The sequence below is a fragment of the Bactrocera neohumeralis genome, chromosome 5 (assembly GCF_024586455.1).
Source record: "Bactrocera neohumeralis isolate Rockhampton chromosome 5, APGP_CSIRO_Bneo_wtdbg2-racon-allhic-juicebox.fasta_v2, whole genome shotgun sequence".
Taxonomy (NCBI): domain Eukaryota; kingdom Metazoa; phylum Arthropoda; class Insecta; order Diptera; family Tephritidae; genus Bactrocera; species Bactrocera neohumeralis.
The window spans coordinates 24,995,985-25,008,223 of NC_065922.1; the positions used below are offsets into that span (position 1 = coordinate 24,995,985).

General features: G+C 35.6%; 3 protein-coding genes across 3 annotated transcripts in view; 2 read left to right on the forward strand and 1 right to left on the reverse strand.

Moving 5' to 3' along the window:
* LOC126758732 (polyhomeotic-proximal chromatin protein) overlaps positions 1-12,239 on the forward strand; it is a 174,721-nt gene that overhangs the window by 22,402 nt on the left and 140,080 nt on the right.
* LOC126758739 (microsomal glutathione S-transferase 1-like) lies at positions 899-3,733 on the reverse strand. Its single transcript, XM_050473112.1, has 3 exons — positions 3,387-3,733; positions 1,223-1,302; positions 899-1,162 (listed from the first exon to the last, which is right to left on the reverse strand). Exons 1-3 carry the CDS (start codon positions 3,519-3,521, stop codon positions 919-921), a joined length of 459 nt encoding a protein of 152 aa, XP_050329069.1. The 5' UTR covers positions 3,522-3,733; the 3' UTR covers positions 899-918.
* LOC126758742 (uncharacterized) lies at positions 7,185-9,903 on the forward strand. The gene is made up of 3 exons (XM_050473117.1): positions 7,185-7,440; positions 9,131-9,254; positions 9,349-9,903. The coding sequence occupies exons 1-3, from the start codon at positions 7,387-7,389 to the stop codon at positions 9,564-9,566; spliced, it is 396 nt and encodes a 131-aa protein (XP_050329074.1). The 5' UTR covers positions 7,185-7,386; the 3' UTR covers positions 9,567-9,903.

Below are 12,239 nucleotides of genomic sequence, written 5' to 3' on the forward strand. Positions count from 1 at the left end.
GTTGACAGTAAAATGTAGAATCAATCGTTCGATCAGGCTGGAGCAGCTCATAGTGGATGATTCCTTTCCAATCCCACCAAACACTCAGCATAACCTTTCGAAGCGTCAATTCTGGCTTTGCGACCATTTGTTGAGCTTCACCACGCTTGGACCATGATCTTTTTCGCACATTATTGTCGTATTTGATCCACTTTTCGTCTCCTGTTACCATTCGATTCAGAAAGGGTTCGATTTCATTTCGTTTCAGCAAAGAATCGCAGATGTTAATTCGGCCCATTAAATTTTTCACAGACAATTCATGTGGTATCCAAACATCGAGCTTCTTTTTGTAGCCATCCTTTTTGAAATGGTTCAAAGCCATTTGATGATGAATGTTAAGTTCCTTAGCGATGTGTTGGCTGCTTATGTAACGGTTCTGGTCAATCTTATCCAGAGCGAGGTACATCTTTCACATCGAAATTTCCAGAACGGAAGCGAGTAAACCATTGTTGTCCTACATGAAGTGATACAGCATCGTCTCCGTAAACTTCACAAATTTCATTGATGGCTTGCGTGGCATTCTTCCCTTTTTTATACATAAATTTCAAAATTTAGCGAATTTTTTCATTATTTCCTCATTTTTGAATAGCTGTAACTTTTTTCGACTTCCCCGAATTTAAATTTTTTTAGTTAAATGAAGCTTAAAGTCTCACTGTTCACCGTTCCTGCTGTTCCTATAAAACTCGAATCTCAAAAATATTCAATTCCAAGTTTTTTTATATTTTTTTTATTAAAAATACACCTCTTTCCAAAAATGTTTGCATAAAAATGATCGAGTTTCTTATACTATATATTACAATCGACTACATGATTCCCGTTATTTGTCTAACTCTTACTTTAAGAAGAAAGCTTTGACGTCTTTGCCTCACATTGACGCTCCTAATACACGGCTCGAGCTACTTCACAAGCCATGTAGATGGTGACGAAGACGGTGACAAGAAAAGCTAAGAGTCGACTCGGTTGTGGCGCTGGAACAATGGCGTAAACACAGGTGTGTAAAATGCGTGAGATGCCCACGGCTCGGAACAAATTGATGGCCAAAGCAGCACTGGGATCTAGCAGCACATACAAGAAGCCAATGGTGAAAAACGGCAGAATGTTTTCCAAATCGTTGCGGTGTGCTCTAAAGAAGTGTTAAAACAAGTGAAAATTTCTCAAATAAAATCATATTTCAAGGGCTTACCGGCGTGCTCGCTCCACATCTGGATCGTTATACTTCACCTTGAGACGTTTGTTGAGTATATCCTCTTCGTTGATAAAGGTCTGTAAAGATATCAAGAGTTGAGCATTCAAATGAAATGAACGAAAGTCGCCTATTCGATTTTCTGATAGAGAAAGTACTTGTAAAATATGGGCTGAATAATATTTTATCTTTGGTAAGATCCCGACACATGACATTCCAACCAATCGTTCTATAATTAAGTGGTCGATAAAACAATCAATAAAGAATTGGTCCGAGGTATTTCTCTTCTAGGGAATCGAGCGCATCATGAGAGCTTTACTACACATCTCAAAAAACGAAAAAAATGAGAAGCTCTTCATTTCCAGAGGGTGAATTTTTCTCTTTCTTTAGTAGTTAGACGCAAGTTACCGACTTTATCTCGTTATGAACAAGAACAAAAATGGATAATAATAGATGTAGCTGTATATCGAGATTTGCAAACAAAGTTTCTTAGAACTATCATATACCCTTGGATACTGACTTCATTATTACTGCACTGACCCAGGGCGAGAGCAAAAGTCTATTCGTGGTCCATAGGGACTTATGCAGGGTTTGCAAACGCTTAGAAAAGGGCACCACTAGGGCAGTCACAGGGTCCATTAGTACCTCAGCTGCAGTACTTTGAATAAAATAAGGTGACAGGGAATCATCTTAGCACTTCTTTCTTTAATGTTTGTTTTGTGACACTAAAGCTGAAACACCATTTCTTAAACGACTTAAGTAAACTATCCGGTATCTTTATAGGTCGTCCTATTAGAATTGAGCTTGTGTGATCATTTATAAAATTGCTATACCACAAAGGACACGTTGGATATCAGAAGAATGAACTGCTCTATTCTAAATATCTCCAGTCTTAGTATCTTAACTTAATCTTACAGATCATGTGCTCAAACATGAAATCAGCTAGATCAGAAAGATTGTGGCTAAGTATGATTATTTGATGGAAACATCTTTGTTGACTTATTTTGGTGGCAAAAATCATATTTACGTGACTAACACCGACTAATCAATTGCAGTCCCTTACAAATATGTAAAACTTGCTAGAGAAACGACAAATGATTTTCTTTAAGTACATAAAAAAAATTCAACATATAATACATACACATACATACATATATGTATAATGCGTATATTTGTAGAAAGCTTTGCTGGTTTTTTTCATTTCTGAGTACGCCGGCCGGCATTTATGGTAGAAACGAACACCTGCTTTGATAACATATAAATATAATATACATAAATACACCCATACATCACTTAAAGCTCGGAAATATATACATTTTTTGTCGATAAGTGTAATCGCGTCGACACGAGAGAGCCAAGAAACGCGAGAAACACGAAACAAGAGAAACAAAGAAGGTGAGGTAGGCAAATCGGAAACTTCTCGCATATGGAAATGTAAATGCCGAGTAACAAACCATTAATGCTAAGTAAAAAATGTTGAATGTTGATAGTATATAAATATGTATATAATTGAATAATCATTACAATAATCACTGTGATTAGCTTGCGTATGAGCTGCAGTTGTGATAGCTTAATAAAAAAATTATAAAATATACATTTGAAAATATTAAATAATTATAGAATAAACGAGAGTAAAAGGCGGTTTGATTTGACAAAGCTTGTGTTAACTACAGTAGCAGAGATAAAGTTGTTATAAGGTCATATATACGTACATATATAAACGGCGGGATTATGATTGTGAAGAATGTAGTTCTAATAGACTTAAACGACGAATGCACTTTACGTACTTCAGAAAAACAAGAATATACTATACACTAATAATAATAAATAATTATAATTATTTGGCATAGAAAAAGTCTTACCACTTTTTGCCCATTGTAAATTCCTTATATTCTAAGAAATTTTAATGTTGTAATCATATGAAGAAATCTACCTATAATTTGGCTACAGAGGTCGTGGACTCGTTGGACTACTTTTTGTGGGTGTACATCTAGACAATAATCTAATCAGTCGTAAGCGAAAGACTGGCTGGAAAGTCTGACCAGATTGGATAATAAAAAATTATCACATTCCTAAATTTCATAAAATGAGACCAAGCGATTAGAATTTTTGTTATTTCATTAACTTTGCTGTTTTTCACCTTTGAAAAATACCTTCTACGTACCATTGTCCTGAAACGCATAAATCCCGTCAACAGCGACATGAATAACATTTTCAACACTAAAATTGCGGACCAGAAGAGATAAGCTTTGAAAACATTGTTTTCCAGTGTGAGAAGCTCGAGTGCTAGTTTAGCCATTTGTGATTTCTAAATTTTATGTACTTATGTATATTTACAGAAAAATGTTTCAGAACAAAATAGTAGAAAATATTTTCTGTAAATTTTTTATATAATGCTGTTCGTTCAAAATAATATTTATATAATCACACTTTGTCAACAAATCACGAATTCACTTTTGTTTCGCAAAATCAACAGTTTCGTTTGAAATCCGCAAATGCACTGATTGAATACTAATGAACAAATAGTTTTCCAGTAGTTAATCACAAAGTTGAGAGGAAAACTTGTTTTCATGCATTTCAGATTTCCGAAGCATTTATGGAAGCTTTGTAAATATTGCCTAGTAGTAAAAAAACTTGTTAGGTTATCACAGCTAAACTGTGGCTACATTCAATGCATTTTATAGAACACTTTAAGAACATTTTACGTATTTAATGATCCAGAGCTTTGAGCTTAAAGTACGAATATACCATGCTTTACAAAAAGTTAAAGTTCCAAAAGTTGTCGCCAAAGAGTTAAAACTAAAAGGCTGCAAGATACTCCAATGAAAGCTGGTACTACTTTCTTTCGGGAATATTCGACATAACCAGGTTTAAAATAAGGATTGTAATATATTTATTTTTTCATGAAGCCAGACCCCTTATTATTGATTATTTACTTGAGATACACCAACAGAAAGGTCTTTTTTAGTCCTTCAATATTGTGATCAATTTTCATATCCAATCAAATATTTTAAGCTGAATGGATAAGACAAGCGAAACTTTTCTAAAAGCTATGCAAATTGAGGATCTTATCAGCATTAATAAATAGCATGGATTGCAAATTGTCCCCAAAAAATATCGCTCAACATCTATTCTACCAAATGTCCATAAAGAGCACACGCACCCACCTATCGCTTTTTATAATTCATGACCTGCCCTCATATAACATAAAGTGTTGGCACTCTTATACATGTTAGCTACACAAATAAAGCTCAATGAACTTTTTTATTTAAGTATGCAGCTTTTCGTTGTATAAGAGCTTTAAGCTTGCTACACTGTAAATAATAAAGTTATATATAAACACCCACCCACCCATCACCCACAGTTGTCATAGATATGCTCAGAAAAGATTAGCAATTGAAAAGCTCGACCTGAAAATACACTATATGACCAGTTTCGTCTAATAACGTACTGTGTTAAATTTATGATATTTTACTTGCAATAAAATATCTCAAAGGATCTCTGATATTTACATTTAGCTCACAGGAAGGATGGAGTTCTTCTAAATCTTAGATAGATGGGTTTTAGAGGAGGGTACGGTTTGGTTTTGACTGATTTGGGGTCCGAAATCACGTATTTTAGGGACACTATTGATTTTAAGATTTTTTGATAATATTTTTTGATTCTTAAGTTATCTATAATAAAGTCATAGATGCTGATGGTATTCAAATAGAGTAGTTTGAAAGTTTTTCTGTTTGTGGGATGGTTTCGCCATTTCTCGAACCGAAAATTGTAAATGAAGAGTTTCATAATTTTTGTAGCAAAAATTTTTTAATTTCGGCTCAGTTTGGCATTTAAGGCTAATGTCAGAGTGGTAGCGAAAAGCGATGCTATAAGATGACGGTACTTCTAGCTACATGTGTCAGCTTATGTAAATCTCGGAAAATTACAGAGTGAAAGCGAACACAAAAGCGGCTTTCGGCGACCTCAAGAGGCAAAGCGATAAAGCAGGTTTTGCTGTTTTGCTGTTTTTTGTTTTCTTCTTTGATGTTTTGTGTTTTTTTTTTTGTTATTATTAATTTATCACGTTGAAGTAGAGTACTTAAAAAATTTGTGGAATTCTTTTTAGGATCTGGTGAAATTAAATTAAGAACTTAGTGTATAAAGTATTTTCATGTGTGGACATAAAATGTATCTGGATATTGGCGCAGTTCTAAAAATAAGATTTTTAATGCACTATTTACATTCATTTGTTCTTTAATTGGATGCATTCCAAGACATGTTAATCTCATCTTTCGAGATATTAAACTATTCATCTCAAAACACCGTGTAACAGCTCGCCTCGCTTTGTTGTTTCCACTCGGACATCAACCTAAGACTTTTTATCTAGAGTTGCCGATGACTTGCCCTTGAATTTATGGCAATTTTTCATATCAAAATATTTTGGTATTTAAAGATATCGATATTCCCTACTTTTTTAAAGATAATTCAAAGAAATTTCAAATTTATTGGGGAATGTTTGTCATCATTCGAAAGAACATTCTTTGGCATGTCGTTTTGAAAGTTTATCTCTTTCAAATGTTGGCCGCGGATACGTCTTAGATGGTCCATTAGTTGAGTCCAATTTTCGATGACTAGTTCGAGCATTTCGATTGGTAACTGGCGAATAACATGCGTGATGTTGGTAAACCTCCAAACATCTCTTATCGAACAAGGCAACTCTTAAGATGGTATAACCTCAATATTACTCTAATAAAAGTCAGTTGCTGAATACGTTCTTCCATTCAAAGTTAGCCCTACCCGCAATTATTTGACCTAATTTCATTTGCTTAGGTCATAATGCGCTTACATCACGGTCCTTAGGGCTATATTTCGAGCAAAGTTCTAATTCGTGTTCATATGACGAATAACTGACTCATTACCTATTTAAGCATAAGTACATACACTCATGCTCTCACATATAGGTATATATGTATGTATGTAATTATAAATGCAAAAAAGAGCTATTTACAGTATGTGTTCTGTTTGGAATTTTGAATCACATCATTTGCGCTGCGTAAACAAATTATAGAACCATAAATTAGCGCATTCACATGAAAGTCACATACGAGTCGCCTAGTGAGCCATGTGTCTACTGTGGATTCCTAAGGTACGCACAGCCATTAGCGGCACAACAAAAGCTGGCACAAATTCTAAACAAAAGTAGCTAAATAATTGTGCCATAGTTGTGTGTGTGTATGTTTGTTTGTATGTATGTATGTACAAACTGTGTCAAAAAACGGCATTTTAGAACGAATTAGTATCTACTTTGAGCATTGATCACTTTAGACTACTTTTTGCGCCCAATTTCGAAATCTTTTGCATTGGGAATAATTGTTCTTAGCTACTTAATCATGAAATTATTTTCTACATTAAAGTGTGGCAATCGCGTTGGGAAAACAAAAATATTTTTCTGTTGTTTTTTTTTTATTTGTTTTGATGTTCGACTCTTCTTCCTTCATATGCTTGAGACGCGCTGTCTGCCACTCATATTCCAAACCCAATTTGTTTTTTTGGTTTTTTTGCTGATTTCAAGTGCCTTCGTGTGCTCTTTTCTGCTTGCAGCTACCCCCTAAAATGCGCTTCTTCTTCTTATCTCTTTGTTTTTTACTCTAGCAGCGCTTCCACTCAACCCATCAAGCTATTCCATCGAAAGCCACATGCGGCTGCCTCGATCCACTGCGCACTCATATGAAAAGCGTATTTCCTTCCTAAAGTGTAATTAATTAATGCTGGCCACTATCATCATTGGTCCATCATCTGCCTGCTTCGTTCATTCCACTGCCTCATTACGGCCGTTGTAAATACTAAAAATGATTGTTTTCGTGTTGCAGTCGCAGATAAATAAGTGAATGGAATGTTTCGAGCATAATTCCATACATTTCCAATTGTAATTTGCCAATCTGTCGATTATGTGTAACGCCAAATGGTATTCGGGTACCTCGATTTACAGCTACGACTCTCAACAGTTCACTTTTTACCTTGGATACGCTCGTTTCGGTTCTCTCGTCGAGCTCGGTTTATTGGCGAATGGTGTAAAAGGATATGTGAACGGTTGAATTATTAGATTTGTTTTTACAAAATAGATTGTAGTAGCTTGCATTTCTGGCATTAGAACTCCGGCGTAGTGGCTCGAAGCGAGAAAAATGTCACACAATGAACGGAAAGCTCATTTGAGTGCGATTAAATTTATGGAATTGGTAATACATCCATATAAAATTTAAGTATAATATGTCTACAAGTGTTAAAATGCTGGAGGTGCTTTTGGAATCCTCTGTGGTGATGCTGAAAGTATTTTTTTCATAGTTCCAATACTGCTTTAAGAACAGAAATTTTGTGGACAGAATTAAAACGAAAATGAAAAGTGCGAGAATGAGGGATAAATAATATGTATGTATTCCAGAAAGCAGTTCATTGAATATTGTAATAGTTTCCCAGCTGCGACTGAGACCAGCTCAGCAAGCGTTTGCCAACTGCCAGCAGCTGTACAATCGCAAGCAACATTTACTTTTCAAAGGTTGTATGAGTTCTAAGTGAACTCTTTCGGAGCGAAATTCATGCAGCTAAATGGGACATCTTACCGGATGCCAGCTTCATCAGCTATTTAGAAGAGGCTGAGATAGTATCATATGAACACTTGCTCCTCGAATGTTCTGATTTTGTCAAATCAAGGCAAGAACACCTCCGATCTCATAGATTTAAGCATCCAAGGGAAATAGCGAAAATATGGCGAAAGCTAATATCCAACTACAGGAGTTTTTTTCGTGTGACTTCACAATGTACTAAGGAATAAGCTTCGCCATACTGACGGATCAATCATCTAACCTAATCTAATTTTCCTCTTCCTAATTAGTGGAGACTTTCAACACTATTAACATTAATTCCATTATATGGATCATACATATGACGAGGCCCGTGAAACTTGTTTCCGATTCAGATTCTAGGATTATAAGACAACTGTCTAACTGAATGCTGGTAAAAGACCTTGCAGAAAATAACGGAAAAAGTCTGGTGGTGAGGTTTTCCGTCTATGTAAACAGAACGAGTCCATAGTTTTTTTGATACAGTGAATAATAATTTGTCTAAATTATAAAATTGGCGGACAAGAAGAAACTCTTCTGGGATATTAAAGATCATGTCAATGTTCAAAACTCAGGTTTGTGGTCATCATGGAAAGACTTACGCCTTAACAATGTTTAGAAAAACTTTATTACGAAAATTCACGTTCTCACGTTCATCTTTTGTTCTGTGATTATGCCCATTTCTGGGTTAATAGATATGTAAGCAAGCTAAATTATCTCATTTGGAACGGAGAGCAGCCTGAAGAGATTCCAGAGCTCCCATTTCATTCAGAAAAAACAACGGTTTGCTGTGGTTTGTGAGCCAGTGGAATCATCGGTCCATATTTATAGATACAACGGTAAACCCAGATCTAAAACTACGCTGGAAAAAGACTTCACTGATGATAGTAAAAAGAAAGTGTTCTACAATCATATCTGTAGAACCAGGCGATCTTATACATAATGTGAAGTATTACAACATCGCCTAAGCAATACGAATTCATACCATAAGTCTATACAAAATACTGGAAAACTTGTTAAATATTCTTTAAAACTAATTTGCTAAAGTAAAACGTTCCGCATACACAAAATTTCAGCAAATCCTACCAGTTTTTCTGTCATCCCCAATTAATAAATCAAGACAAATTTTTTTTTGTTTCCCCAAACCCAACGCTCGACTAATCCCACCAGGCACACCTCTCGTTAATTAACGTTGAAACTTAATATGTAAAGTAAAAGTATACATACATATCTACCGTTATTTATATTTACTAGCAGTGTTTATCAACAATTTTACTCACACACCAACCGCATGACCCATTTCTTGTAGGGATTTTCCGCCGCCTGCCTGGCATTGCATTTCTACAGTTTCGACGACCGCGACATACTGACCTCATTCGTAGCGACGGGCACCTTTTCCGGCTATATAATCGTGGTTGTGGGTATTTTCGCAGGTGCGTCCAAGGACATACTATATAAAGTGTCGCCAACTTGAAATTATAAAAAAATCAACAACATAATTGAATGACTTTATAACTTTGTCAACAGGTGTCCTAATGCGTGCGCCCATTCACAGACGCATCGACATATTCTACAGCGTGCTCGGCTGTGGGCTGTTCATCGCCTCGGGTGTGTTCATAATCGAGGCATGGGAATTTTCATTTCGCACACGCACACGCGATTTGGCGCTCATTAAGGCATCGCTGGCCATTGTGAATGGGGTGTTGTTTGGTTTCGATGCGATTTTTACCTTTCGTGACAAATGAGAGCGTAACACAAGCGGACGTCGATGGACGGGAGCCGGTGGAGGGGGATTGCGATGATGCGTTTCCGGAATTGCCAGAATTTTATAGAGTTTTTTAAGTCATAAAGCGCATGCATACAAACTTACACACACGCGAAATACATTTTTCATTACAACAGTTTTATTTTTAGCTCTAGTTTGTACTCATACTAGTTTTTCTGCCATTTTTTAACTACTTTGTTGTTGTTTATTTAGATGCTTTTTGGCGTTAAATTTTTCAAGTCAAATAAAATTCAAATTTTTGTGCCATTAAATTACATACATATCTACTTATATACTAGTAGATATGTATTTCCTTATATCTTCTTTTTATTTCATCTGTGAGTCAAGAAATTCCTAATGTTCTCGTGTTATTGCTGGTTTTTAGCTTTTCACTTCGCAGACAACAGATGTTTTCTGCTTCAGTATGCACATAAATTTGGTGGAATCTTTCGGCAAAATACGCAATGTGCTAGAAACTGAAGTTTTGCAGCTTCAATCAACCAAAATCCAAGTAGCTTTAGCTGCTGGTTTCATAGGGAGGTTTTTGGTATTGTTTTTGTAGTGACTCTTTTGTATATTACACATATATGTATGTATGTATTTCTAAGCTCACAGACTGTATACACAACATATACACACCTAGTTGTAACGGGTTTAAGTATGTATTCAGATACTCTAAAACGGGATGTCGTCATTTCTGTTTTTTCTTCGTTTATCTTCGTTTAATGGCGAAAGCTGTGACTTCACAGGTGACTAATACGCAATAAAATGTTGCGCAACACATGTATATACAAAATGTTGATAATAAGTTCTCTGCAACTAATTCATGTTTTTTCATTGCTTCTATAACCCAAAACAATACTAAAAAGGTTTAAAATAACACTTTTTTACTTGGCAAATTGTTTCCAATTTGAAACCCAAGGTGAATCCCACATTTCGCTTGATCTATCCAATTGAGAAGTGGTTTCACTTTATTTTTGATACCATATTGAAAATGTTTTAAAGCTGAAAAGTTGAATTTCAAAGCTGGAATTGTTGAGAAAAAACACCACGGTTCCCATAAAGGAACCTTGGAGTTGTGGTCGCCATCCTATCAGAAATCCTATCGTCTAGCGAGGACACCACTAGTTCAAATTATTTATCAAACTCCGATGTAATGGCAATGATCCGACTTCGAAATCTTTCAACTCTGAGAATTCGTTGTGAATCCGCTGATGCAGTTTTTCAATGATTTTATGTATCTTGAAGTGGAGTAAGCTTCAATATCTCTTACACATAGTCCTTACTTTATGGGCATTATAAAAAATTCAAATCATTCAAATATAGTAGGCAAAGAGTTTTGGCTCACTCATTTTGTGAATTGTACGGTCCATATCCTACCAAACTTAAAAGGAGAAACATGAAGTCTCTAAATCTGCAACAGCTTAAGTAATTTAGACCACAGCGCATCCGCTTTAACTTAGTTTTCGCAACATATGCAATAATCAATATTTTTGAGACTTATAAAACTCGCTTATTTAGCGTTATTGTTCCTGGATAGATCAGGGATAAATGCAACGGCGTACTGAATGGCTCAATTAAACTCTACCAGATTTACTTGGGAGAGAAATCTTCTTAAATTCCGAAAGAGTTATCTTATCAGGTTAGGTTAAGTTAGGTTAGGATTGATGGCTGATCCAGAGATCGTACTTGAACCACAATATACAGTCCTTTGTGAAGCCATAAAAATATAATTCATTTAATTCGAACTTATAAGTCAGCAAACGGCCTTGTGTGTTATTAAAATTCGCTGAGGAATTTAATTGTTATTATTTTTTACAAGTTTGAGTCTTAATATTGCAAATGCAGGACTATCAGTGCTGGGATGGTTCTATCTTGTCATCTTCAATACAACCTCTGCTGCTGTAGACCGATTTAATGTGGCAAAAGATCTCACTGGATCTCTTGCGATCAATCTTGGGATAAAAGAATCATGCGACAGCGTATGAACCGATTGTAATTCAACGCTGGTCGAGCGCCCGCTATGCAGTAGTAGAACACACAGGAGAAGGGTTTTAGGTTTCTTTCTTGCCAACTCATCAACATAACAGTTACTTCCCCAACCTTTTCAGCAAACTTTAAACCATCTGTAACGAAACTTCCTGTTTCTCAACGGCTTCCAGCCACCCACAGCTTCCTCTCAGGTATGTGGGCAAAGAAAAAGCCGCCAAAGTTTGGTTTGGCTACTCCATGATACAAAAGATCTGGTATAAAGTCAGAGCGTGTGAGGATTTCCAAATGTTTAGACATGTATTCATTTAGGAGTCAAGAATCTCTGAGTCTGCCTTTTATCAATGGCTGCTCTCTGTAACACGGCTCGTAACCAACAAGATGAACCCTGGAAACACTTATGAAAGCTTAGTACACCGTCTGATCCCACTAAAGTTTCTTTGGTTTTATCTTAGAACTTTTTAAAATATCGGATGACTTGTTGAATAATTCCTCGAACGTCGGTGGCGCAACATATAAAATAAATAGGAAATCATTTTATTCTTTTTTTCAGGTTTTGTAAATTGACGATATATCTTTGAAAACTACCAAACCCTATTTAACTTTTTATGTATCTAAATTTTAAATTCTAAATAAATTTGCTTTTTTCTGGTAGCGCTCATTT